This window comes from Drosophila navojoa, chromosome 2 (assembly GCF_054131105.1).
Source record: "Drosophila navojoa isolate 15081-1374.11 chromosome 2, UAZ_NAV_1.0, whole genome shotgun sequence".
Lineage (NCBI taxonomy): Eukaryota > Metazoa > Arthropoda > Insecta > Diptera > Drosophilidae > Drosophila > Drosophila navojoa.
In genome coordinates this window covers 22,857,620-22,884,170 of record NC_142890.1, presented here as the reverse complement: position 1 = coordinate 22,884,170, position 26,551 = coordinate 22,857,620, and the positions used below count along the sequence as shown (strand labels likewise).

The window sequence follows — 26,551 nt, the reverse complement described above, 5'->3', positions numbered from 1 at the left end:
ATTGCGTTCATCAGGTGAAAATGATGGCATTCACATACGTGGCTCAGAATGTGATCAAAAGATTTTATCAAATAAGGAATCAACAGGATTCGTGCTCTCACCTAACTATCCCTATCCATATATACAAAAAACTGTGTGTAGGTAAGTGCTATCGTAATCTCAATGAGAAAAGAGAAGAATTGAGAATCGAGTATAACCCATCGGTACTCTTCGCAGATATTTCATCTATGGCATGCAAGATGCACAGCATCTGGAGCGTGTACGTCTCGAGTTTATCTCTTTCAACATACCCAAAGTGGAGCACAAGGACAAGGGCGAGTGCGTAAACTTGTTTTAGTTCTTGATCAACTCAAATCTAATTTATTTCCCCCACTCTATTCACTCAAGATCCAACTGTACTGATGGCTATCTTAAGATCTATCTGAAAGGCCAGGAGACTGCCGATGCGTACGACAAGTTTGACTACGAGCTGTGCGGCAATGAGACGCAACGCGTGATCAGCGATGGGCCGCGCCTGGCCATGGTGTTCAGTTCGGGTGAGCTGCAGGGGCGCGGCTTTAAGGGCAAGTACACATTCGAAACGGAATACAAGATACCCGGCACGGCGGCACCAGACGGCACCTGCAGCTTTACGTATGTGAGCAGCTCGAAGAAACGCGGCGAGCTGAACAGTCCACGCTATCCCTCCAACTATCCGTCAGACACGAACTGTTCCTATTTGTTCTTGGCCGAGCCCAACGAGCAGGTGACCATTGTATTCGATCACTTCAAGATCAAGGCGGACAACAATGTGAATGCCACCGCCGGCTCGTACGGGTGAGTAGAGCTTTGGGTGTAGTCCTCACAGAGATTGACTAACTAACTCCGACTCGATCGCCTGCAGCTCCGGTGCCTGCTTTGAGGATTGGCTGGAAATGTATGTCGTCTACCGGGATAACAATGATCGCTTGCTGGGTCGCTATTGTGGCTTGACAGCACCCGGACCCGTTGAGAGTCCGCGGGGCGCGGTCGGCCTGCGCATCACGCTGCACACGGACCAGGAGAGCGTGGCCAGTGGCTTCAAGGCTCGATACTTTTTCGAGTCGGCCAAGTCCGATGCAGGCGACTGTGGCGGCAACTTCAGCAACGAGGACTCCGGCATTATAACCTCGCCGAACTACCCAGCTGGCTACAAGGCCCCAGGTCGCGGCATGGCCTCCAATGCATGCAACTGGGTGATGACCGCACGCGCCGGCTACAAGCTGTCCATCAATTTTGAGCAGTTCGGACTCGAGGGCGATCCAGCGAGTAAGTAAAAAAAAATGACAGATAATTAGCCGCGGACTGCATCATTCATCAATTCTATATTAGATCGCGGATGTCCCGCCGCTGTGCTGCGCCTGTGGGTGAATGTTGACTCGGATCAGCCGCCCCTGGAGCTGTGTGGCGAAAAGCCGCCCATCGAGCACTGGCACTATATATCCACCGGTCAGACGGCGCGCATCAGTTTTACCACCAGCGACAAGACCGTTGGTGCACAGGTGAGCATGGGCTGTGTATTTATTTTATTATATTTTATTTGCTGATGGGCTGATGGCCGAGCGGAAGTGCATGGATTTTTGGGTTAACCATGCGTAGCTCCCAGCTGAATAAAATGCAGCTATTAAATGAATAATTATTATATTGTATTTGTGCAGGGCTTCCGCATAGTGTGGACTGAGATACAGGACTCTGGCCCGGGACCACCGTCGATTGGGCTGCTCTGCGAGTCCACGTACCACTTCCAGTGCGCTGCGGGCTATTGCATATCGGATAAGCTGCGCTGCGACGGCGTCAAGAACTGCGGTCCCGGCGATGATAGTGACGAATTGCATTGTGAGTCGTGAGTGAGTCGAACGGTTCAGTTCATTTTTATTTTCCTTCTGATATACTTTACTTTTCATTTATTTAATATACTCTACTTATTTATTGTTGTTTTCTGTCGTTGAGTTTGTGATTTCAGTGCGTCCACTGAGCGACCATGAAAATCGTATACGTATTCTTCTTATTCACATTCCATGATTTCAATTTCATTTACCTTTCGACTTGAGATTATTAATTAATTGCGAAGTCACTGCATTTGTTGCATATTTGGTTCGTTTGGTTCTTCATTTGTTTATGCTAACCACGAAAACTTGAACCCGACGAAACACTTGCTAAAAATATATATTAATTAAATACTCTCACTAACTAAAAACTAATCAACAATAATATAAACACAATGAAAATTAAAACCACTCAAAACTCAAGCATATTAAGGTCTATAAGAACTCAAAGCACCTAAATTTCAACAGCTCTATATGTATTATTATTGTCATTTCCATGGCCAGAATTTTTGTACATACAATTTCTTATTCTTCATTAAGTTTCACCCCCTCACCCAGTCATGAAATCACTCTTAAGCTATGCATAATTACTGTTCTATCTAACTATTCATATCAAATGGCATATTTAATCACACAAAACCTAAACACAGCGCTCTCAGTAATAACAACAGCCACGCCCACACTAAAACTATCTCTTTTTCTCACATGTCTTCTTCTATTTCTCTCTGTTCTTTGTCTTTCCTTTCTATACTTTCTCGATGTGATTTTTCCACTTGAACCAACTGAAAACTAACAATCTTTACGTAACATTTGAAACAACTCCTTAAAACTAATCCGAATCAATTACCTGAAACAACCCGTTACAATGACACAGGTGACGCAAACTCCACGCATTTGCCCACATTTCTACAGACACTTGTTTTATCAATTATGGCACTAGTCTTGAATACGTACAACTAAAGCGTTAACTAAATCGAAATCGAAATCAAAATCAAACAACAATTAAATCAAATGAGAATAAAAATATAAATATACATTTTTAAATTGGATTGCCAAATGAAAGGAATTGTCACGATAATCAAAAGTGATGAATAACTATTACAATAAATATAACAAAGAAAAAAGAAAACAAAAAAAAAAAACAAGGCAAGAGTTTTGAATAATTTAGCAATGCATAAATTATACGCCAATTAAATGCTAATGTCTAAGAATAAGAAATACATAATACTTTTGGTCACATATAACACGTGAGTCCTGCATAAACTTGTCTCAATTCGCTGCACACGCCCACAGCCACAATCATGACATGCACACTATAACTGTAAAAGAGTCCCACAGAATCCTCAACTCTCAAAATGAAAACTTGCCACAAGCGACACGAATTAAATAAAGCATCGTTCTGATATTGCTATAAAAAAAAACACACATTCTCTATATAAAATATATCTTAACATAAATGTAAAGTCCCCTGTTTTAGTTTTTAGTCTTCGGTTGCATATTTGAGTTTTCTCTTGTTGTAGCATTCGGAAATCGGTTCAAAGGCATGCTGATTGGAACATTTTCTTTAGAATTCTGGCTTTTTATGTTCTGCACTTGACTGTTTTTCGTTTTCGCTATCCCCAACTAATGATAAGCTAAGCTGCATTCGCAACTGTTATCCCCAATAAAACCCCGCATAAAAACAATGTGATAAATCAAATACTTAATGCCAACACACGACGAGAGGAATTCAAGTCTTAACATTATCTACCAGTTAGCTAGAGACTCATTTACGCATTATATAAGTAACATTCTCATCTATACATCTATCATAATTATGATAATGATAATGTGTATAGTATTCTAATCGCTCTGTATTTTCACAATTGTTAAATTTACTTTGCACTTTGGTTTATTTACGTGCTAATTACCGTATCAGGTATCACGGAAGCGGCCGAGGAGGATCACGACGTCCTAATTATAATAACACTAGTCGTCGCCTCGTCCCTAATCTGTCTCCTATGCACACTCTGTCACTCCAGAAGAAAACGTAGAAATCACGTGCGTCAATTGGGTTTACATCGAAATGCACACTATGACTCTCAGACGAGCGCAACGGGTAAGCAGGAGGGGCTGGATTGCTGTCGAGTTTCTGTTTCGTTTTATGTTATATATTGTTTATGATTTTAGGTTTTCTTTGATTTATTTGAATTATATATTTTGTTGGAAGTAATTTGGGTAAATACTTTCTTAAGTAATCGGAAAGTAAAAGTGATTAACCTATTACACATTTGTCAGCTGGTCTTAGCTCCAGTCGCCGTCATTTGCAGAGTGGCGGGGCGAGCATTGCGGGCAGCCTACATGGCATAAATAGCGGCACGCTGATCATTCCACCGGCACCACTGCCACCCACCAGTGTGCCACCGCCACCGCATATATGTATAGCCGGCGTTGACATGTCGCACGGCTTGATGAACGACGAGGACGATGATGAGGACGACGACGATCTGGAACTGGATGAGGATCAACTGGCTGCCGACATATTTATTAACGATGTGCATTTCGACGAAGATAATATTGATCATGTAAACCAAATGGCTAACGTTTAACTATGTGTTTAAGTATTTTTATCGCTAGTTTCAGCTATAAAGCGCTTTAGGTTAAGTCGTGCCCCAGCTGAAGGACGCATTACAAATGAGTAAATGAGTACGATCAGCTGGAGCAAAAAGAACTTGAACAAAAATTCAAAAGTTAACAATACCTAAAAGACGAAAAATTATGCAAATGTGCGAATTGATTAAGACATATATTTAATAAGCTATAAAGGAGGCGCGAATAACGTAATGAGTACAGTACAGTAGAGCGTAAACATTGTAGTAGCGATAAACGATTAACGATAAATGATAAACGATTAACGATTTACGATGAACAAAGAAGACAGACAACAAATAATAATTACATTTAATTATACATACATACTATATTATACACATAGCGACTACGGATGACGAGGGAAATGCGACAATGCGAAAATAAAGAGAGAGTCGGCAAACCAGAAATGGAAAAGCCAAGCGGCGAGCATGTAAAGCATTTTCTTAGCCAAAAGAGACCGCAAAAAGTTGTTGATTTTTATATTTGATACGAGTAATATTTAGGTGAAGCATAATTGAATGAATTATACAACAAATCCAATAAAAATGAAGAAAAAAAAAGAAGTAAATAAATAAAATAAAAACCCAAAAGCCCACAAGGGAAATAATACACATTCACATGAATAAATATATTTGAAAGCAAGCAAAGTAAGCAAACAATTCTACTTATTAAAGGGCATAAAACAATAAACATAAATGCATATATTATATCTATACAGCCGCGTATAACTTTTATTTACGTCTTTTTTACACACCCGAGGAACCGACGAAACTCAAGTTAAACATGTTTATAAATTGAAGTTTTTAACAAGACATAGGATACATACGTGAAAGAGAAGAGTGCATAAATAAAAGAATTAGTGACTATCAAACCTGTATCTTCCAGCAAAAGTTAAACGCAAAATCCCTTAATTGAGAGTTTTGTATACATAAGTAATAACTAAAATAATAATGTATTAATACAAATAAATTTTAATGCGCTATTTGTCGTGCCACACACAAATTTCAACATTAATAAATTCCAAGATTTTTGTCTATTTAAGCACGTTTTTATAGACATTTAAAGGGAATGTTGCAGCGACATTAAAAATAAACAAAAATTTATAAAAATCTACACGCTAATGAGAACGATAATAAACACTTATACAGTACATAAAGAACAAAAAAACGAAAAGCTAAAATTAAATCACAAACAAGAAACAATAGAAAAAAAACTTGTGAAAATCGTTTAGTATTATTGATTAATATTATTAGTTGTTATTTTTAGTTTTGATAATTTCAATGATATATGTCTATATTGTATCTTTAAAACACAACTTTTAATTTTAAATAAAGAATTGTTTGCATTATTTCAGAATGAGATCTTTGATCAAAATGATAAAACATAGATGAATACTTGAGAAAATAATAAAAAAATTATTGGTTTCATAGCGCTCGTACGTTTTGCATAAAAAAGTTAAAATGCTTAAATAAATGAGAAAAATTTAAACAGTTCAATCTAAAAATCATTTTTAATAAAAGTATGTAGGTGTTTAATAAAAAAAAAACATTATAAATAAAACGAATACATTGAACAAAAAATAAAATAAAATAAAACGTTGTTAAAGTGTTTGCAAGATGCATAAAGATCAACTATTTTATAAGGAATAATTAATTATTTTTAAACAATTGCAAAATACAAAAATTAAAAGCAAAAAAAAAAAAACAAACAAAAATAACTGAAGATATTTAGTTTAAGTGTAAAAATTTTGTTGTTGTATGACATTAAAGTGAACCCCAATTAAATTAGTTAATTAAATAAATTGAATTTGTGTTCTAGCAATAAAAAATAAACATACATTTAAAACCTATTTACTAAACATAAAAATTAAATAAAAATGTTTGAGAAACAAACGGCAAAATCCCTGTCAAATGTTCTAAGCGTTTACTAAAAAAAACACAACGTTAAATTAAACAAGCAAGTGTTAAATTTACATTTAAATCTACAATTAAGCAAGGCAAGCAAATGAAAGATAAGTTATATTAAACAATATGTAAAGCCTAAACAAAAAAAAAAAACCAAAAGCCAGAAAACAAAAATCAAACAAACAAACAAACAAAAAGAAAAGAAATCCAAGCGTATGCATTGGCATAGAACGCTACGCTTTAGCAAAAGATAGTTGATTAAACGCAAAATTTTAAAATTGAACAAAAACACCTACAAAAACAATTCCATGTTAACATTAAATATAAATAAAGGTAATTAAATAAACGAATACTAAACCAAGAAAAAATCGGATTTTTTTGTAATATTGAAGACATATACTAACCCGTTCCCAATAACGGATAAATTAAGTAGAAATTATTAGAATTTATCATTTCTTTACATCGAGATCTTTCGGAGATCAACCATTAGATATATTTTGCAGTTAGCCAGCGGCGACGTCTACTCTGCATTGGTAAACTGACACCATACAGGTCAGCATCACCCTTTGTCATCCTCAGATTATCACCATATATAATCCCTTAGTTATCACCATATATAGTCACTTGTTAGTTGAAAATATACGCTATAGTGTATGTGTGTAAATAGCGTTTATTATATTTAAGTGCAAATTGCATATGCAAATTATAGTAGATATATTTTTTTACTGTTGCGAATTTAAACGAAACTTGTCCAACATTTTGTGAATAGCATCCGCATCGCCATCGACTTTAGCCTTGTGCTGTTCCAACATTTGTTCAAAACTCTTTTGCTTAGTGCCTACCAAATAAAAGTCCTCATCTGCTATTGTAACCCTGCCGTCGACATCAGCTGCGGTGCCCTCGTAAATGTCCAGAGCTTTGAAATCAAATACTACAGTAAGACGGTCAGCAGGAGGCGCCAGACTTAAGCAATGGCAATAACTCACCCATGCTCTTGATGAGTTTGCCGTCGGAGTCCGTGAAATTGAACTGGAATGTGTTGACCACAGTTCGTTTGTTGGGATCGGACTCCTTCAGCTTGTTGCGTATTTTCTCAATGATCTCGTCGCTTTTCATACTGATGATTCGTGGGTGTACGCAGCACAACTGGTTTACTTGAGTGCAGTTGCTTGACTAATTCAAACACTGCGACCAATTGAAACGAAGACAGCGGATTACCGCAGCAGTTCTCGTTGTGGCTTTGCATAATTCTTAATTAAAGTCAATTTGTTTGATAGAGACATGATTGACAATATTGATACAGGGCATGAGAAAATCTAAAGCAACGACTGGTCAAACGCAGTTAGTATTACAGTGCTGTTAAATAAAATACATATATTTGAATACGTAAATTCTATTGCTACTAAATAAAACTTAGTATGCGACCAGTTAGTCAACGCTTATTGAAACTAAGGCTTCCACAGCTTTAGCAGACCGTCTTCGCTATAGGTGGCGAGAAGATTTTGATGCGGGTGATGTGTCAGGCCAATGACGTCTTTTTCGTGTACCTAAGAACAAAAAACATACAGCTAACTGCAAAACAAAGCCGACCAAATATACTCACGTTCAGTGTACGCTCCAGCTTGCCCGAGGAAACCGAGAAACAATAGAGCACTTGATCTTCACCAGCACAGTAAATAAATTCGCCTCGGGGTGACAGGGTAGCTGAGATAAAGGCGCCGCCCTCGCGCTTACCCGATGAGAATGATCGAACGATTTGGCCCTGCATGTTCATAATGACGACTGTGTTGGACCTATTGCAAACGATAAAGTGTTCAGGATTTTTGGGCAAGATAAGCACAGTATTCACAGCCAGTTCATTGCCCAAGGGCTTGTACGTAGCTACGCACTCCGTAGTCTTCAGTGACCAGACTTTAACGGTGCCATCGGAAGAAGCGCTAAGCACACTGTGACCATCGGGTGTAAACGTGGTTTCATTAACAAATGATGTGTGACCCTTAAACTCCTTAAGCATTTTGCCAGACTTTAGGCCGTGCAGACGCACAGTGTAGTCAAAGGAAGCACTGAGCACTTGGCTGTTGTCGCGGGAGAACTGTAGACAGGTAATGCCTTTGGTGTGTGCTTTTTCGAATTTGCGCAGACACTGGCCGGTAATGATGCGCCAAACCTTTATTTGGCCGTCCTGAGCACCGGATGCAACCATTTCAGAGTCACGCGAGAAGGTTAACGCTAGCACAGCTTGCTCCATCATCATGAACTGGTCCTGGGCTTGGTATTTCAAATCCTTACGTACTTTGCCCGTTGTAAAATTCCAAACTTCTAAGAAGCCATCTACGCTTCCTGTTATCAAATACTGCCCATCTGGTGAGAACTGTGCACACTCTACGTGAGACTTTTCACCAAATTTGATTTGTCTAAACAGTTGGGTTGGATACATTTCCTCCTCTTGATCTCTCATGGCTGCCTTACCACGGAATAAATCAATGGTAGTGCCTGGTGGAAGAAGACCTTGATGCTGTTGCCATTTCAGCGCTTGGCCGAGCAATGCCAAGAGCCTGGACGAGGGCACAACGTGCACTTCGCCACTCAGCTCCTGGGCAATAGCCGCACGCCGCTTCTCTTTGCTGCTGCCCTCTGCATAAGCTTCGCGGGGATCGAAATATGCTCGTTGTAACATGTTTTCTGAGAGATAAAGAGAATACTGTGTATGCACAGAAGAAGTACAATGATGAAACTCACCTAGATGTATATACCGCTCAGGCTCGTGCTGCTTTAACATACTCATTGGGTCGGTTTGACGAAGTAGTGAGCGAGCAGCCCCCAATTCTCGCAGCTCTATCAATTCCAATACAATTTGCTCATAAAGATTTAGTAATTTTTTGTCAGGAAGCTTCAGGGATTGGGTTACTTTGAGCACAGTGTCCCAGTGGCCATTAGAGATATCTTGGACAAAGCCATCGACGCTGTCTACTGTATTAAGTGAAACTCCGGTTTCCTCCTGTAAAGTAGCAGAGTAATATGACGAGTTTAATAAATAAAATGAGCTCTTACCTGTAAGGTTTGAAGTGTTTTGAGCAGATTGGATTCTTTTAGGTATTGTTGAATTAGACGAATAACGCTGCAAAAAATGTGTTTCTTTATCTGATTTTGTAATGTGCTATTTATTATACTTACTCTGCTGATTCTATTTCAATAGACATGTTGCGATGGAAGCCTATGTAGATTTAAAAACTTTATCTCTTATTTTTGTTTTTAGTAAAAAACGCGTCTATTCGGCAAATGTGTACGGAATCGTGTGGAACATGTTCCTGTGAACCATTGGTCGCTCATTGATTTGTTTTGTTCACTCTGGCTCGCGTTTGTAACAGTTTGTTTACCTGTTATTAACAGCACTTGCGAAGCGTTTTTCGATACAAAACCGAAAATAGGGATATCAACTCTTAAAACTCTTAAAAAACTAAGATTTTTCTTGATAATCACTGCAATTATAATTATTAAATGATACTTTACCGATTTTTTGGTGCGCTATATTTATTATCGATATATCGGTAACTTAATCAATAACTCGTTCATATGCCGCTCACAGCTGTTTGGTGTTCTTCTTCTTCCTATTCCCATTGGATCTTTTTGCATAACAATCATATTCTGAAACTGCGGATACCATCAATTAAAATGTCTAAAGCAGCGGGGAAATTAAAATCAATAAAGAAAATAGTCGAGCGTGTAACGCATACGACAAAACTAAAGACAAATATACCCGCTGGCATGGCAGCTGCAGGCCCACCACTGGGTCCCATGCTAGGTCAGGTGAGTTCCTACTAAATATGTATGTGGGTACATCTAAATAATGAATTCATTTTGACAGCGAGCCATTAACATTGCCGCGTTTTGCAAGGACTTTAACACCAAAACTGCGGAAATGAAAGAGGGCGTACCACTGCCATGTCGGATATCAATGAACAGTGATCGCAGCTACGACTTGGTCATACATCATCCGCCAGCTACATTTTTCCTTAAGCAAGCGGCCGGTATTCAGCGAGGAACAATGACTCCAGGGCGAGAGGTTGCCGGAAAAATTACGCTAAAGCATTTGTACGAAATAGCGGCAATCAAGATACAAGATCCACCCAATGCATTGCTGACCATGAAAGTAAGTTGGATAATAATATAATATAACATGTGCTTACAAAACCTAATTTTGTTTAGCAAATGTGTGAGATGCTCATTAGCATTGCACGAACTTGTGGAATAAAAGTAGTTCGAGATTTGGATCCGACGGAATATGCTCAGTTCTTGGAGGAGCGCAAAGTTATTGTCGAGGCACAGCGACGTGAACTCCAAGAAAAACGCGAGGCGAAAATGTTGAGAACGGGCTAAATATATTGTATAATTTGTTAATATATATACATTTATAACTACAATAACTATATCTATTCAATGCTTATACGCTTCCGATCCTTTGCAGCATTCTTTTTGCGACGTTTCTCCAAATGTTTGTTTAGTTTTCCAGTTTCTTTCAACTGCTCAAACTGAGCGACCAACTCCTTGGCGCGTCTTTCCTCTGCAACGAAAATTGTTATTAGATCGAGCTATCGCTTTATTCTTTAAGACTTACGTTTTGTAACATAATGTGGCTGACGTCCCTCGTCGTGTGCCTTTTGTATCTCTTTACGCTCCTCTTTTAATATATTTTGCTTGATGTGCCAGCGTTTATCCTCCACATTCTTATTTATAAGTCTTTGAATGGTGTGCTTGATTTTCAGCTTTTCTTCGTCATCTTTTACTGTGTCCAGCCGTTTTTTCAGCTGCTCTACTTCTTTGTCGCGAATTTTAGTTACGAATTTGTAGTTTTGCTTAAAAGTATCGGTGTCATAGGTACCCGACCTCTCGTCAAAACGTGGATCCCGGATCTCAGTTTCTTTCTTTCGTTCCGCACGTAGCTCAGCACCTAAAAAGGGCACTTGACGCTTGGCACTTACTTCCCGCGGTCGATTTTTGTTCAGTCTTTTAAGTTCTGCTTTTGATTTCGACTGCTTACGCTTCACACTTTTATTACCAAGAACCGCCTCTTTATAGACTTTTGCCCCTAGTTGTTCTTTGAGCTGCAATATCTCTTCAAAGGACATAGTCTTAAGGTCCTCCCGAACAGCACTCTGATGTGAAAATAAAACTCGATTCAATTTGGTTTACAAATATGATATGCAAACTAAATTACCTGTACTTCATTGTCAGTAGTTGCATCGTGGTCAGATGCAGCGCTGGACTCGCTTGAAGATGACATTTGTTATTTCCAATATTAATAATTTAAGAATTGAATCAACCTTCACGTGTTTTGTTATTATTATGTTTATAGAGAGGAGGTTAATGCCATATAATTTATTATCGATAATAAAAAGCCTTATTTACTCTAATTTATCGATGCCTGAAATCTCAAATGCACTCTATCGATAGTCTCATTTGTTTGGTATCTGGCAGCGCTTTGCAAATGAGTTTTTCCTTTGGCGCCCAATTCCAGTTTTTGAAATCTTGTAAATAACGTATTTAGAGCAAGGAATCAACTTTCAACAGTTGGTCGCATGTTGTTTCACGTGCAAAAAAATATTGACCTAACTTTTGCTAAATCAACGTAAACATCAGTAAAATGCAGTGGGGCAATTTAATGACAGTCATAAGTTGGGTATTTGACTGGACATGCCCACGTTTTTGATGGCCAAGGTTCAGGATTCAGACACTCGCGACTTGTTTGTTTTACATTTGTAGCCAGTCAAGCTGAGGTGAAAGACAGTTAATGCTGTCAAAGCACTAAACGGTCATGTGACTACAGATACAGCTAGTGTGCGCTCGTGGTGCATGCCACGCGTGTGCTCAATTTCATTTAGCGAGTCATTGACAGGGTCGTATCTTGGCAAAACGGCGCCCAAAAGAAGTCTTCTGATGTACCTTCAATAAGTTCAATTTTATTTTTTTCAAAAATGTATTATATTATATTTTCAAAAATGCATTGGTAAAGTTGTTTTTGAAATGCTTAATTAGTTTTTGTCAATAACTTGCATTCAATGAGCTAATATAATAAAAGGTATCCCACTGCTATTATAAACGAGCACATTGCTTGGCCTTTCGGTTGAGGTTTCGGATTTAGCGGGCAAGAACCACGCGAACGCTGTCCATTCACCAATTACTCGTGTTTATGTATCACGCTGTTCGCTGCGTTGTCCTTAATTTCCTAAAAAGCGTTTAAACATCTAATGAAAGCATTTGGCTTGCGATTTTTACTGTCTGTCAATTTTAGTTGCGTTTGGAGCTTCGCTGCGTGCGGTTCGTCTTGTCCTGTCTGGTCTCGTCTTGTTGGTTGCTGCAACTAACTAGTTTAGTTAGTAGTTGACCGTTCAGATTGGAGATTATGCTGCTCATCTGATCATGGCCAAAATAATATCAACGATCAAGGCGATCCTCACGCGCATTATATTCAGCGCCCACAGCTTGCTGGCCATTTGGCAGGTGACGACGTTTAAGAAGGACATCATATATTGGACGCTATGTGGGCCGCTTCTGCTACTGCTGCTCGAGGGCATCTTCACCATAATGATCAAGAAGACGCAAGAATGGCGCTGGTAAGTACATAGATCCTTTCAGCTACGCATCCATGTATCAATCGCTTATATAGTCTAAGACAACGTAAACAAAAAATCGGCTCGAGCTGACGTCATGTTCGGTCGGGCGCTTTGATTTTCAATTAAAAGTGAAATCATGTGGTTAATGTGTGTGCAAGCAACCACCAAGAACAGACAGACCACCATGACCACAAAGACCACTCCTCCAGGCACCCCCACCCACGCGTCGTTGTAGTAAAAAACTTTAATGGAATTTCACTTTGGCACTAGATTGTTCGCCCGTGTCTTGGGCCAGTTGTTTACCTTTTGGCGCGGGGCGCATCACTTTGATTTGCTTGTTTGTTTTGGACATTCGCTTTGGCGCCCTCCCTTCATTCCCTTCTCTCCTCTGCAGGTTCTGTCCCTCGGTCTTTCTTTACCTGAGCAGCATTGTGCCGGCCATTTGGTTGCTTGAGCTGGACAAGATCGAGCGTCGCCTGCTGGTGATAAATGGCTCGTTGGCCAATGTCAATGCTAGCAATGCCATCACTGACAGCAACCTTACCAGCACCATCACCAGCGCCGGAACCGCCGCAACCGCTACCAGCACCACCAATAACAGCGCCATGGTGCCAGTGGCTGATCTGCTGGACGATGCTGGGATCACATTGCCCGTGATTAGCCCAGATACGTGGACCACGCTAATCGAACAGTTTCTTATGCTGATTCTGATTGTGGGCCGTTGGCTGCTGCCCAAAGGCGACTTGACACGCGACCAGCTCAGCCAGCTGCTGTTGGTCTACATTGGCACTGCGGCGGATATCATCGAGTTCTTCGACTCCTACAAAGATGATTCCATTGCACGCATTGGATTTTTGGTATTCCTCACTCTAGGCATTTGGTCCTGGAGTCTGATGCAGTTTACCATTGTGCTGTCAGCCACACGGGGCAGGCGACCGAGAGGCAGCGGCTCACATCATAAGGAGGAGTAAGTGGAAATATTTAAACTAATTTAACACTATTATTAATATGATTCATCTTGCAGACAGGCGGACTGCTGCCAGAACTGCTGCTGTGGCATTGATGTCTGGGGTAACGTATAAATATATAAGCTAAGATATACAGATATATATGATATAATTGTCTCCCTCTTTCATAGGCATTGTACTGAACGTAATTCTTCAGGATGCGCCCTTTCTCACTTTTCGCTTATTGATTATATTTCAATATAAAATAATCAACTATATGAATGTGTTTTTTACCTGTAAGTCACATAAGACTAAATATTTTATGACGGTGAACTAAATCTTATAATCATTTAGGCAAAAACTCCTTGGTGATTATACTGCAACTGTACCGCCTGTACGTGGTCAATGCGGAGTTCTGGAAGAGTCGACGTGAGAGTCGCATGGCCAAGGCGCGCCAGTATCAATCCCGAAGGCGAGTGCACGATGCGGACCAGAACAGCATTTATATGATATCCAATGAACGTGGCGGGGATGTCAAAAAGAAGATTAAGAAGTGAGTGCATACAAAAATTAAATTTGTAGATATAATAGATATGGCTTCCTTTAATCAAACCAGAGCTAAGGATAGAGACTTTGTGGAACAAGAAGCCAGTTACAGCAAAAAGAAGCGAGATAAGAAGGATAAGTAAGTCGCCTGCCCAACGGCACAGTGAAACATTATATAACATTTGTTTCACTTCTCACAGAAAAAAACGCAAACGCAAGGATACGGGCTACTCCACTGCCAGCTCACAGAATCTGTACTCCACCAAGGCGAGCAACAAGGATAAAAAGGGCAAGAAATCAAAGCGCAACTGTAGCAGCTCTCCGAGCGATTGCGATCCTATAAATGCTAAGAAACTGAAACGCGCCAAGAACGCAGAAAAGGCCGACAAAAAGTATGTGATATTTGGACAATCAAATCAAAAATATTGCTAATATTTATTTCTGTTAGGAAATCGCGCAAAATCGAGGCTGTTATTGAGGAGTCGAGCAGTTCAAGCAGCAGCAGCTCGGACAGCAGCAATTCCACACTGCCCAGCTATGAAGTGATCGATGAGAAGAAGTCGCGACGCCGCAAACGGGGGCAGAGCAGTGACTCCAGCTCCAGCGACAGTAGCTCGGATTCATCCTCATCGTCCTCCTGAATTGGGCACTGAACATTTGGACTAACGGCATTTGAACGCGGAATCCGCTAAATGTAACGTTATTGTAATTTTTGAGACAGCCAAAAAAGCACGTTTGGCTGCGACGCTGGTCAAAGAGGACGCAGGTGTCTCTTTTTTTGGCATGACTACTTGAAGGGTCAATTCAATTTGTTAAAAACATATATTTTCATATGTTTGCGTATATTTGTATATGCTAAAAAAACGTAACCAAATTTAAACTTAATAAAATACCGCCTCTATTTTGAAGCAAGTTGTCAGCTCCGTGTCGCGATAGCTCTTTCAGTTTTTCATTTACGCTTTACTCTTTCGCTCTTTGTATTTTGCCTTACTTCTGCTCAAAGCTTTTGAAAGCTTGAGCCTAGCAACCGCGCCAGCTGCTTTTCGCGTAGCGTCAAAGTTTTTTGTTGATACTCACAGTAAATAAACCTGTGTGTGTGTGTATGCGTGTGCGCGGGTATGAGCATGTGTGTATCTGCTCCCCATAGACGTGTATGTGGTTTTTGTAATAATGAATAGTTGCTGCTGAGCGTTCAAGCGCTGTGGACGCTCTGTTGTTGTCGTTTGTGTTCTGCTGCTGAAAAAGCGTTTTGTGCCCAAGTTGAATCTAGTGTGAGTGAGTGTTCTATTGTTGTACCCATGTGTATATGTATATATATACATATAAAGATAGATGTTGTAGGTACTAATGTGTACATACATATGTAAGTTTTATAAACTATGCTAGCCGACAAATCTTATTCAAATCTTGCGAGAGCAACCACCACACAGCAGTTTCCTCCCTCACAAGAAAGAAAACAATAACAACAACAATGTCGCGTGCTTGTTGCTGCTTGCTGATGGTTGCTCGCGCTGCTATCGTAATACAAGAATAATAATAAAAGCATTAACAAAGAAATTCTGGTTTCTTGCTTAAACAAAACTGATTATACAAAATAACATTGATAACCGAGCAGGTATGAAATGCTAATTGAACTCAAATTTGTAATATACAGTCTGAAGCTCTTCTAAAAATATAGAACTGCAAATTTATTAAAAGTGAAAAATTGCTTTGGTGACCGAAGCTCACAATCACACACAATTTGTCATGCGTATATTGCCTATATACATACACACATACATTCACAAATCTGTGAACATTGTATTTACAGTGGCAGTGCGATTTAACTGAGCAGTTGGCGCACATGCTGCTGGCTCTTCTATTTAACTGCCCTGCACTGTGCCGCAAAATAATCCCATAGTGGAGTTATCCAGCTGTTCGGAAGCAAACAAATATCGTGTATACAAAACACGTTTCCACCAAGCAAAACAACATACATATGTATGTATGTATATATGTATATGTATAATGCACATAAGTATAGGTATATATCGTATATATATATAAGTATATGTACATATGGTATATGTATATATAGGCACTCCAGACCAATGATTATTTCATTTCTTGTGCTTCTGCTTGGCGCTTTGCTATCGCTCATCCCAAGCATTCGAAGGTTAAGGTGAATTTTCAGCCAGCCCACACCCACGCTGTTGTCCACGCCCTTTACTCTCGCGTGCCTGCCCTGTCTTGGCCAGAAACACCCATCAACAACCACTTGCTGCCCTATTATGGCATTTGCTTTACACTCTAAATCGTATACGGTATACTGTATGCCCTATGTCGTATGCCCTATACCGTATGCCGGTTGATAGGGTCTATTTGGTAATATACGAAAGTGAATTCATTTGCTTTGCTAGCTGCTAGTGACAGCTGTTGGATTTGTCAGCTACACATTTCTTTTGTCTATGCGAAATAGTCAAGTCGATTAGGGAATTGTTTGATTGCGCTGCTGTACACGCTGTACATGCTGTACATACTATAAGTGATATCATACGAGCCAACCGATTTAATCATGTCACCCATTGGTTGACTAAAACCACTTCATTAACGATTCAGACACGGTCTCTTAGAGGCCCAAGGCTCTGCGAGCTATGATTCTGTTCCTCATGGTAGCAAAAAGAAAAGACATGTATATATATATAATCAAAAATTATTATAATGTATGCCTTATAACATGGCCTGATGTTGGCTACATAGCTTGATATAAACGAAAACTCATAGACACACACTTCTGTCTGTGGGTCTTTATATACATAAATCAATGCTTTCAGATTTAGCATAACTTGTTTGAGATTGCTGATAGATCATAATTAAGAAAAAATTAACAAAGGTGAAATGGATCCACAAATTAAATTGTATAAATAGATTGTGAATATTTATATTTTTTGGAGACATAGACATATATGTACATATATGTATATGTACATATGTAGGCTTCTTGATAATGGTATTAATATTGCTAGGATACTTATTGTTGCATTTAAAAGACGTAATTAAAGGATTGAAAAATAACTTAATTTACTTTATTTTTGCTATATAGTTTTTTGCTTGCATATTTTTTATAAATTTATATATATTTTGGCAGTAGTTACTTTTACATATACATACACATTATATTCGTGTGATGCAATTATCTACATAAACCTGTTCCTCACTTGAACAACTTTAATATATTTTGTGGCTTAATTTGCCTTTCTGTTTATAAATATTTAATTATTTACCCGCATTTATATAAAGCTTTTTGGTTTTTAATATATACTAATTGAACAGAATCTTTTCAAGTATTTTTCACGTCTCGAATGTAGTGGATTCATTAGTGGCAATTGATTTTATTTTCTATTTTGATTTTGGACTTTAAATCGATCGAACGACTTCTCTAAAGCTTAATTGAGCCTAATGGATCCATATATAAATTATGAATATTGATGATGATGGCAGTGATGTAAATTGGTTTTTTCTTGTTCGAGTAGTCACAGTCGATTGGCACAAAACAAATCATTGTGAATCGGATCATGGAACACAGATTCCGAATTATTCTATGAATTTGAAACTCTGTCTCTGCTGTGAAGCGACGCATGCTTATCGTGCCCTATCTCGAATGGCTATCATTAGCTGTTATTGTTGAGCGAATTCAAACTCGAATTTCTCTCATAACAAATAATAATAGCAAAAGTAAGCTCAATACGCCCTTCGGTATAGAATTCCCCATGCTTGAAATGTAGAATGTATATCGCGGTTTTAGGGTAGATGCAAATTGCGTAACCTGAATGACAGTGTAATTGAAGACTTTAATTATTATTATATGCTACAAATACCTAAATTACAGTATATTTCAGTTTATAGTCATATTTGTGAATCGAAATCGTTTGTCGCTATTGGAATCAGTAGAGGCATTTGAAAAAACTGAACTAGATTATGTAACAGAATTGCGCTGTGGCGCTTGGATTCCGATTTGATGTCGTTCCAGTTTATTGCACACTCGACACCTGCCGTTGCGTGGGCGTCATTGTACGAGGCTGGCTGAGTGGCAGGTGAACTTGTTGGCCGTGCTGGCATGCAATGTCGCACATATGCATACATATACATACATACATGTTTATTAGCATGCACACATTATGTGAGGCTCATGTGGCAGCTACATGCGACCATTCAATTACGATGCTAACTGGCTGATGGGTTCGTTTCATATCGCGTTGCCACCCGATTTCCAGTTAATAAATTCAAGCACGCCGTTTATTGGCAAACGAATCAACTCTTGTTAAATACTTCATTGAAAGCAATCAGCTAACATGCAAAAATTAAAAAATAAAAATAAAACGGAAACCAATAACAAAAGAATCACTGATGGCAGCGCCTTCGCATATTTATTTAACCATCTGGAAGTGCAGTTGCCTAGTGGCCTTATTACGCCGTATTCTGTGATAAAAGACAGCGAGAATAAAAACTGAATGCGACTGCGACTGCGACTGCGACTGCGACAGACTCTCGATAAAGAGACGCCGCGTTGTTCGGCTGCAGTACAAAGTCCACACGGCATATGATTAATAATTTATACTGTGCATGGCTGCCAACAACGGCGACTGGGGCAAGAGCTTTCGGAACTACTGTGTATATCCAGAACAAAGTCTCGAAAGCAGCGTCACCTCACTTCACCTCCACACCTTAAATTTAGCCGAAAAATTTCGTTTGCTTACATTAAAAATTATTTATACATATATTCGCAAATTAACGACAACGTTAACTGTAACAAGTTCAAATCTTAGTCAACTCCTGTTATTCACACTTGGAAAAACCAATTTGTTGATAAGCTCTGTGCTCACTTTCGAATATTTATAATTTGTTTATTTTCGACTCGAACTACTCATCCAAAGCTAATGAAAATTGTATTGTTTTTAGAATTATCTACAAAGCTGCATGCATTTGCATAACTCAATGGCACAAAAGACACTACACTGCCTTCACCTCAGCTCTGTCGACTATAACTTATTGCACAATATCATTGACAATTGCCAACGATAAGCTTTTGTTTATGCTGCCCATGAATGCAGCCTTAGTATAGCTCATAGGCTGCATAAGTTTTAAGCTGTTTTCGATAGACCAACTGCAGTATAGTTCCGCTTTATCAGTCTGCTTATCTCGCTCGGCCATAAAATAAAGCCATGCACTTGAGATAGCCAATTGCCAATTGTCTACGTAGCAGTTCAGGTTCACTAGAATTACCCAATGCCAAATTTTACGGATCCCGACTTAGATAAAGGGAAATTGGTGGACATGTGGCCCGTCGCATATGACTGAATTCATCTATTTTGCGTCAACCCATTGATAAAGGCATAAATTATTCGAGCCAATTGACTTGATGCCGCATAATTAATTAAAGTTCAGCTCGTCAACGGGAACGGCTGCTGCCGTGTGCCACCTGTGCCAATGGGTCAGTAGCACCGCTCTTATCAGTCACTGGCAAAGCGATAAAACTCTAAATAGAAATGCCACAAAAAAGTGCTCTACTTTAATATACCCTTTATTGTTTTGTGAGTTTATCAACTTATGTTTAAGCTCAATAAAAAAATGCTCGAATCTAAAATATTCTGTTCAAATTTGTCAGCTTATCAATACATGTGATTGTTTGATGATATCACATAAAACTAGAAGTACTTCAATAATACATACGTAAATATTATTCATAAAAATGTATTATAGAGCATAAATGTGTGTGTTATCGTGTAGGAGAATTAGTGCTCTTTCATCAGTCTAGACTCGAGAGAACAAAAATAAACAAAATGACTAATGGAGGTAGAGTAAAGCATTGACTGGAAGAGAGAAAGAGATAGATACTAAACCAAAAAAAAGACAGAGTGAGAAGAAAAAGCGCAAGTAGGAGAAGAAAAGGAGAGATAAGAAATAAACAAAGATACAAGATATAAACAAAGAGGGAGAGAAATACGAGAGAGATTTTCAAGAAATTTCTCGCTTTATTAAATAATTGTGAAAATCACAAAATGAATCGAAAATCTTTCTTTCATAATTAAAAATGGTTTAATTTACCCAACGCATTTGCTCAATCAAATATTCATATAGATTAAAGTAATCGAAATAGGCTTATCTTAATACGATCAAAATGAACTCAATTAATCAGCAAATGGGTAAAAGAAAGATATTTTGCAATTAGACATTTCGCCAGAAATAAGTCGGCACAGCGATAAGAGCCGATGAAACCTTTTAGTTCACATTGTGTCTCTAAATTGGTTATTTATAAAATCGACAAGAAATCAGCATATGCCTGCAATTGTCTGCAGTTGATTGCAATTGACTCGTGTCTCTTGACGCAGTGCAGCTGGCGGCACTTGAAGCACGATACCAGTGCTAGCCCCATTTGAATGACATTTGAGTTGTTTTCACTGTCGTCACAGCCACTCAACGGAACCACTCAACCACTGAGCCACGAGCGAACGTGGTGCGCATTAGCGGCTGTTGCGACTGCTGCCGGCGCTGCGGGGCCTCGGCCTCGGCTGCCTGAAGGTGCCGGTCGCAGTTCTACTTTGATTTGCATTGTGCACGGTGCGCGATTCGCGGTTCGCTCGTTGGCCCAAGCGAAACGAGTACGTGTAAGTCGAGCTGTTTGGCCAGTGCGATTGGAATACGAGTGGGCGGCTGCTCTCCCGATCAGTTGAGATATAGTGATGCGATCCTAGTCCGATTCGTAATTACGATTCGCATGCATATTCTAATGCAAATGTCAGTTGTGCTTTGTTAAGATGTACAGTTATTCGTGCCACTCTCTGCGGACTATTAGTGCAATTTACAACAACAAAAGGTGCTGCAATAACAAAAGCCATTGTGCTGACACACATGCAACAAGCTTTGCCCTTTCCGTATTTGTGTGTCGTGCCCCATGTAACGACCCTCAACTTGAATTTTTGCTGCTTGCTTGAGGCACAGCAGAGCAGTCAACGTAACATGCTTAGATTTTGTTGCCCTTCTGGTCGCTGTGGCTGGTTATCTAACGGAAAACGCAGCGGGGAAATTGCAAATGTGATGGGCCGCGGGCTTACGGCTCGTATGAGTAATATTGTTGCATATGCAGTCTGACTGACGGCACTAACTGGCATTGCATCTTAGCGAGCATTGGCAATTTCTTTTGTGAGACGTGCTATCATGGCTGGGTTTCTATATGATGGGAGCAGCAATCCACCCTAAGCTGATGAAAATCCATAAAAAATATGTAAAATAAGATAAAAAAGTTTGAAAACCAAGGATTCAAGACTTAAGAAACAAGATTAAAAATTCCCCACTTACACTTTATATAAATATTTGAATTACCTTTTCTAACTTTTATATAATATTCAAAAGAGAACTGTTTTTTGCCAAAATTTTAAAATTGTTGTATATTTTTTAGTAATATTTTTAAACATTTTGAACATAGTAGGTGGCTTACCAGAGTCGAATATGTCTTTTTAAATACTGTAGAGAACTGTTTGTGAATTGAGTCAATTCCATAGCTCGGCGACGAAATAGAGGGAATAGAGGAGAGAGAATTAGCTATTAGCAGTTCGTTTTACTCGTTAGACTGATTGTTTAGATATTCGTGGCACACGAGTCGTATACTTGTTTTGATTCAGCCCCGTTCTGCGCTAGTGCGCCTATATTTTTAGACACCGTCTTTTGCGTGGTAAACAACAACAAAAAAAAAAAGGGGAAGACAAACGAGTGCAAAGTACTGAATGCACTAGGAGTGCAGCGCATTGACATTGACATTGGCAGCCAACTGAGTGCATATGATTAAAGTTGAATTCAAATATATTTGCAGTTTAGTGTGCGGCCCTTCACTGGCAACATGTTGAGTCTGTGCTAATTGGCAGCAAGCCAGCGGCGCAGATCGAGACGGCGAATAGCCAATAGAGAACACTGAAAAATATGTTCACTACACGCGATACCCAAAGCAAAGCCAGTGCAATAAGCAGCGCTGATTTACGAGTGAGCGACAGTTGCAGCACACACATTCAGCCGAACACAGCTAAGAGCAACAACAACAACAACCACAACAATAACCACAGTAACAGTGAGGAGTCTCAGCTTGAGTCAATAGATGAGCATTACGTCTGCAACATTGCGATGATGAGCATAGCCGAGGAAGTTGACCAAACGGCAGGTCAAGCCACTGATCAGGCACTGGACAATACAGCAATCAGCAATGGCAAAGAGGAGATGGAAATTGACCGGCAGGAGGAGGAGCAGGCGATCAATCAGCTGGTGCGCTCCTCCAGTGGCGGCGCCCTGATGGTACCGTAAGTATTTGCCTAATACCTTGCATAATTATATACTCATGTCCATTTCTCTCCATGTGACAGCCATAACAGCGGCAGCATGCGTGTCGTCCTTGGCGTCCTGGTGCGCCTGGTGCTGCCTCTGGCCAATGGCGTCGCCCGCGGCATTAAGGGCATACGCGACGTTCGCGTGCTACGAGTCCTGCAGAATCTGACCTCTAGCCGCCAGGCGCTGACCAACCTGGTGGCATTCGCTGCCAACACGTTATCGCTGAATCTGTCTTCCGTGCAAGGTTAGTACTTGAAGTGTATAGCATGGCCTCAGTTACCCAATTATTCATCGGTTCATCGTACTCATACCGCCATTCTCAGCTTTTTATATCAAATTCTTATCGCTCAACCCGCAATCTCTTCCATTAACAGTTTCCAATCGTCTGGGGCCGTTGCTCAATTTACTCAAATTGCGCAAGTCCCAAGATGGCTTGGAAATTCTGCCAGATACGCTCAACACACGTATACCGATCACACCCATACCGCCTAATACGCCCGCAACGCCCAGCACACTGTTGCAGGGGCCGCCTATCTACAGTCTTCAGAGCTCAAGCTCCAGCTCCTCCAGCTGCTGCACGCTCAACATTCTTGCCGAGCCGGCGCCGGGCACTCCCATACGCGCTGACATTGTGCTTGTGCATGGCCTGCACGGCTCGCTGGTGAACACGTGGCGCCAGGGTCTGTGGCAAAACGAACGTCATCCGGTGGAGTTCGATCGTCCGCCCCGGCCACCGGTGCGTCCACCCAAGCGACCGCGTTATTCCCGCAGCGCCGCAATACATCCAGCGCCTCGAGAGAAACGCGCCAAGTTCGCATCCTGCAGTCGCAGCCTGGATGAAGATGCCACAAGCGTAGATGGAACCTGGCAGCGGGAAGCAGTGCAACAAACGACTGAGCCACATCTCTGTAAAGCTTCCGACGATAACGACATTGCCGAAGAGTGAGTAGAAGTCAAATATTTAGTTATTTTTTAAGGGCATTCACCTATTCGTATTTCTCCCACAGTTATGCCTACGTCTGCGGGGACCCGGAGGATATTCAAATATGTGAAGGCATCGAGTACAGCTTCCCAACATTCCGCCTGCGCATGCACGACAGCAGCCAGGCGCTGCCAGCTGAGCTGGAGTCGATGCTGCAGGCCGAGACTAATAACAGCGCCACCATGGACAGCTCCACGACGCGCAAATCTGCCGGCAAAAGCAAAAAGAAGCCTTCCGCCAATGACCCCAACTACTCCAAGTGCTGGCCCGGGGACTGGCTGCCGTTAGACTGTCCGGGCGTCAGGGTCATAGCTGTCAACTATACAACGGATCCCTATCTGTGGCGTCCGCTGTGGAAGACTAAAGAGCCGCGCTCCAGCCTGATTCAGCGTTCGCGCGAAATGGCCGAACTGCTCATCCAGCATCGCGTCGGCCACGGGCATCCCATCATCTACGTGGGCCACTCGAAGGGAGGCCTTTTCATCAAGCAGCTGCTCGTGGATGCCTGGGAGTGCGGTCGTCCGGCCATGAGGCCGCTCTGGCAATCTGCGCGAGGCTGTTTCTTCTACTCGGTGCCGCACCGTGGCTCCCATTTGGCTTCGATCAAGGCGCCGCTGTTATCGCGCTCCGTGGAGCTGCTAGAGATAGAAAAGAGTATGTCGATGCTGTGCTATGATACGATACCCGATACCAGTTCTTTTATATGCATTTAACTCTTTTTTGATAGATAACAAGTATCTGCTGGATTTGCATCGTCGCTTTGCTGGCCTCTATCACTTGGGTCATTTGAAGATCGAAGTCTTTAGCTTTGTTGAAACCGCTCTGACGCTCATGTCAGTGCTCTATTTACGAATCGTGGGCGTGGATTCAGCCGGTAAGCTGAGTTGGATTGATAAGCTAATCACACATATTATATAATTAATCTATGCTTTAACACATTAAACAGATCCCGGTTTTGGAGAAGTATGCGGCATACGGCTGGATCATCGCGAGATCTGCAAGCCGCGCAGTCGGGACTGCATTCTGTACAAAGAGTTGGTGAAAATGATTAAAAAGGTGTGCTGAGCTGCCCATCAATTAGCGTTAGCCATATATGTATGCTACATACATGCATCAGGACCTCAATTAATTGGAATCGATATGTGAATAGGCTTACAACTATAAGTTGCCCGATAATTATGCGTACCCAAGCGCTTCTTCTTGTTATGGTGCATAGCATAGCATAGCTTATTGTATTGCTTTTTTTATTTTTGCTTTTTAATTGGTTCATTCAATGGAAATTTTACTTAAAATTTTGATTCTTGTTTTTTATTTTCTTGAATATAGAGTTAAGTAGATCTGTCTCGGCTATAGCGCTAACAGATCTTGGCAGAGCGAAAGGTTCGTTTCAAAGATTTCCTCATTCAATCAGACACTCAAGAAGATGCGTTTCAGCATGCCATTTAGCACTTAAACTCAATTCATTTATATAGATGTAAATATAAATATATATATGTATGTAGGTTATGGCAACTTTTGCGATTTTGTATTGTGATCATTTGTTCAGTTAGTTGTGATGTGATCATATTCTATTATAAATAGTACTGTACAGGTACCTAGCATATACCATAGCCCCGTGAAAGCTCTATATGTGTGGGGGAAGATTTATATATTTATACAACTTTGCTGAAGTCAAAAATGCTGTATATTTGTGTAAATGGACAACACCGTTAAACGTTACCATCGAAATAAACAATTAAATTAAAATTTATGGGCATTGATAGTGATATCATGTCCATTTGATATTGTATACACACCTGTTAAGTACTGAGAGTTACTAAAGATTTACAGTTAAGATTGTTTTATTGTATATACTTACCAATAAAATTACGTTTAACGTTTATAGTTAATAAAAATGCAAATTGTATTAATTCCTTTGTTGTCATAACTTAGTTTTAATATATTTTTGTTTTTCTTTCCAATAGTTAAGGATGCTTTTCTAGCGTTCTTCACCTTTTCACGTATATATATATATGTATGTATATAATCATCGTTACATATTATTAGACTCTGTAGCCGCGCTAATTTCTGGTTGTTATGTCAAATTACTGGCACCGAAAACTTTAACACGATCGTATGTGTGTATATAATATATATATAACTCATATATCGCATATTTGCCAGCCGAGTTTCCACATCTGATACAATAATATTTTTGTAGCATATACAATGTATATAAATTACATAAAAAATACATTCGATTCTATTTGCAATTTTATCTTTCGTCCGAATTGAAGCAATTTAGAATTAAATATATATTACAGATGGGGCTACCAACTAAATGCATATAATATAGTTACAATTTAATTTCCACTCAACTAATGAGGTATACACAATGAGAACTTAAGACCCAAACTAAAATTACGTACAGAACATGCCTAGTTCAAATAATGATTAGGATCAGCATTATCCAAAAGTTAAGAACATAATTTCCTTACAATTTTAGTGGACTCTCTTAGTTATTGTATTTTTTTGTTTTCTTTTTCATTTCTTTTCGTTTCGCTTTAGCCAAAAACATCTATGTAAAACTCGCAATACGCATTTTTATGCCATCGAATAATTATTTTCATACTGTTTTTTATTGTTTTTGCGCTTAAATATTTTAAACATTTATCACATCCACTTACACAGCGATCACAATCGCAGTTATTAATTTTTTTTTAATTTCACATTCTTATCGTGGTATTTTCCTTCT

At 39.8% G+C, this 26,551-nt stretch overlaps 7 protein-coding genes across 21 annotated transcripts in view; 4 read left to right on the top strand and 3 right to left on the bottom strand.

Annotated features, from left to right (window-relative positions):
- Positions 1-5,043, top strand: part of LOC108659371 (tolloid-like protein 2) — a 55,035-nt gene extending 49,992 nt beyond the window's left edge. For 9 of the 13 annotated variants that reach the window (XM_089262010.1, XM_089262008.1, XM_089262023.1 and 6 more), the window contains 8 exons: positions 15-141; positions 217-318; positions 388-816; positions 884-1,287; positions 1,351-1,520; positions 1,677-1,854; positions 3,763-3,942; positions 4,122-5,043. In XM_089262010.1, coding sequence (XP_089118136.1) covers positions 15-141; positions 217-318; positions 388-816; positions 884-1,287; positions 1,351-1,520; positions 1,677-1,854; positions 3,763-3,942; positions 4,122-4,432 — 1,901 coding nt within the window. In that variant the 3' untranslated portion in view covers positions 4,433-5,043. Of the gene's footprint in view, positions 1-14; positions 142-216; positions 319-387; positions 817-883; positions 1,288-1,350; positions 1,521-1,676; positions 1,862-2,718; positions 2,990-3,762; positions 3,943-4,013; positions 4,062-4,121 lie in introns of those variants that run through there. The other 4 variants (XR_001926122.3, XR_001926123.3, XM_018112240.3 and 1 more) reach the window with 4 other exon arrangements.
- A 1,988-nt stretch (positions 5,044-7,031) lies between these two features.
- On the bottom strand, positions 7,032-7,670 carry euc (eucalyptus). Of its 2 annotated transcripts, none has more exons than XM_018112259.3 (2): positions 7,366-7,670; positions 7,032-7,310 (listed from the first exon to the last, which is right to left on the bottom strand). In XM_018112259.3, exons 1-2 carry the CDS (start codon positions 7,493-7,495, stop codon positions 7,102-7,104), a joined length of 339 nt encoding a protein of 112 aa, XP_017967748.1. In that variant the 5' UTR covers positions 7,496-7,670; the 3' UTR covers positions 7,032-7,101. The 2 variants fall into 2 exon arrangements, with proteins under 2 accessions (XP_017967748.1, XP_017967749.1); XM_018112260.3 differs by having other exon boundaries at positions 7,032-7,295.
- Positions 7,671-7,727: 57 nt separating this feature from the next.
- Smu1 (Smu1 spliceosomal factor) lies at positions 7,728-9,730 on the bottom strand. Its single transcript, XM_018112256.3, has 5 exons — positions 9,554-9,730; positions 9,431-9,497; positions 9,119-9,377; positions 7,983-9,061; positions 7,728-7,926 (listed from the first exon to the last, which is right to left on the bottom strand). Exons 1-5 carry the CDS (start codon positions 9,577-9,579, stop codon positions 7,828-7,830), a joined length of 1,530 nt encoding a protein of 509 aa, XP_017967745.1. The 5' UTR covers positions 9,580-9,730; the 3' UTR covers positions 7,728-7,827.
- A 207-nt stretch (positions 9,731-9,937) lies between these two features.
- Positions 9,938-10,803, top strand: mRpL11 (mitochondrial ribosomal protein L11). Its single transcript, XM_018098084.3, has 3 exons — positions 9,938-10,186; positions 10,245-10,529; positions 10,586-10,803. The coding sequence occupies exons 1-3, from the start codon at positions 9,953-9,955 to the stop codon at positions 10,754-10,756; spliced, it is 690 nt and encodes a 229-aa protein (XP_017953573.2). The 5' UTR covers positions 9,938-9,952; the 3' UTR covers positions 10,757-10,803.
- LOC108649083 (ribosomal RNA processing protein 36 homolog) lies at positions 10,738-11,746 on the bottom strand. Its single transcript, XM_018098083.3, has 3 exons — positions 11,595-11,746; positions 10,995-11,532; positions 10,738-10,940 (listed from the first exon to the last, which is right to left on the bottom strand). The coding sequence occupies exons 1-3, from the start codon at positions 11,658-11,660 to the stop codon at positions 10,810-10,812; spliced, it is 735 nt and encodes a 244-aa protein (XP_017953572.1). The 5' UTR covers positions 11,661-11,746; the 3' UTR covers positions 10,738-10,809.
- Positions 11,747-12,459: 713 nt separating this feature from the next.
- LOC108652022 (transmembrane protein 26) lies at positions 12,460-15,385 on the top strand. Its single transcript, XM_018102027.3, has 8 exons — positions 12,460-12,990; positions 13,385-13,957; positions 14,015-14,061; positions 14,129-14,233; positions 14,292-14,490; positions 14,554-14,622; positions 14,684-14,875; positions 14,932-15,385. Exons 1-8 carry the CDS (start codon positions 12,797-12,799, stop codon positions 15,122-15,124), a joined length of 1,572 nt encoding a protein of 523 aa, XP_017957516.1. The 5' UTR covers positions 12,460-12,796; the 3' UTR covers positions 15,125-15,385.
- A 202-nt stretch (positions 15,386-15,587) lies between these two features.
- On the top strand, positions 15,588-25,712 carry LOC108659116 (uncharacterized). 2 transcript variants are annotated; one of them, XM_018111877.3, is made up of 7 exons: positions 15,588-15,754; positions 22,330-22,807; positions 22,871-23,079; positions 23,210-23,777; positions 23,843-24,471; positions 24,545-24,691; positions 24,764-25,712. In XM_018111877.3, the coding sequence occupies exons 2-7, from the start codon at positions 22,437-22,439 to the stop codon at positions 24,880-24,882; spliced, it is 2,043 nt and encodes a 680-aa protein (XP_017967366.2). In that variant the 5' UTR covers positions 15,588-15,754; positions 22,330-22,436; the 3' UTR covers positions 24,883-25,712. The 2 variants fall into 2 exon arrangements, with proteins under 2 accessions (XP_017967366.2, XP_089117639.1); XM_089261513.1 differs by having other exon boundaries at positions 23,159-23,777.
- Positions 25,713-26,551: the final 839 nt, after the last annotated feature.

Excerpts from the sequence above, each read along its gene's own strand:
- euc (XM_018112259.3), bottom strand. The coding sequence starts at position 7,495 with ATGAAAAGCGACGAGATCATTGAGAAAATACGCAACAAGCTGAAGGAG. Across the intron at positions 7,311-7,365 it reads CAAACTCATCAAGAGCATGG|TATTTGATTTCAAAGCTCTG; the intron begins GTGAGTTATTGC and ends GTCTTACTGTAG.
- Smu1 (XM_018112256.3), bottom strand. The coding sequence starts at position 9,579 with ATGTCTATTGAAATAGAATCAGCAGA. Across the intron at positions 9,498-9,553 it reads ATTGAAATAGAATCAGCAGA|CGTTATTCGTCTAATTCAAC; the intron begins GTAAGTATAATA and ends CATTTTTTGCAG. Across the intron at positions 9,062-9,118 it reads TGAGCGGTATATACATCTAG|AAAACATGTTACAACGAGCA; the intron begins GTGAGTTTCATC and ends TTTATCTCTCAG.
- mRpL11 (XM_018098084.3), top strand. The coding sequence starts at position 9,953 with ATGCCGCTCACAGCTGTTTGGTGTTCTTCTTCTTCCTATTCCCATTGG. Across the intron at positions 10,187-10,244 it reads TGGGTCCCATGCTAGGTCAG|CGAGCCATTAACATTGCCGC; the intron begins GTGAGTTCCTAC and ends TCATTTTGACAG. Across the intron at positions 10,530-10,585 it reads ATGCATTGCTGACCATGAAA|CAAATGTGTGAGATGCTCAT; the intron begins GTAAGTTGGATA and ends AATTTTGTTTAG.
- LOC108649083 (XM_018098083.3), bottom strand. The coding sequence starts at position 11,660 with ATGTCATCTTCAAGCGAGTCCAGCGCTGCATCTGACCACGATGCAACT. Across the intron at positions 11,533-11,594 it reads CTACTGACAATGAAGTACAG|AGTGCTGTTCGGGAGGACCT; the intron begins GTAATTTAGTTT and ends TTTTCACATCAG. Across the intron at positions 10,941-10,994 it reads GCCACATTATGTTACAAAAC|AGGAAAGACGCGCCAAGGAG; the intron begins GTAAGTCTTAAA and ends TTTTCGTTGCAG.
- LOC108652022 (XM_018102027.3), top strand. The coding sequence starts at position 12,797 with ATGGCCAAAATAATATCAACGATCAAGGCGATCCTCACGCGCATTATA. Across the intron at positions 14,234-14,291 it reads TATGAATGTGTTTTTTACCT|GCAAAAACTCCTTGGTGATT; the intron begins GTAAGTCACATA and ends ATAATCATTTAG. Across the intron at positions 14,491-14,553 it reads GTCAAAAAGAAGATTAAGAA|AGCTAAGGATAGAGACTTTG; the intron begins GTGAGTGCATAC and ends TAATCAAACCAG.
- LOC108659116 (XM_089261513.1), top strand. The coding sequence starts at position 22,437 with ATGTTCACTACACGCGATACCCAAAGCAAAGCCAGTGCAATAAGCAGC. Across the intron at positions 23,080-23,158 it reads GAATCTGTCTTCCGTGCAAG|CTTTTTATATCAAATTCTTA; the intron begins GTTAGTACTTGA and ends CGCCATTCTCAG. Across the intron at positions 24,472-24,544 it reads GCTGCTAGAGATAGAAAAGA|ATAACAAGTATCTGCTGGAT; the intron begins GTATGTCGATGC and ends CTTTTTTGATAG.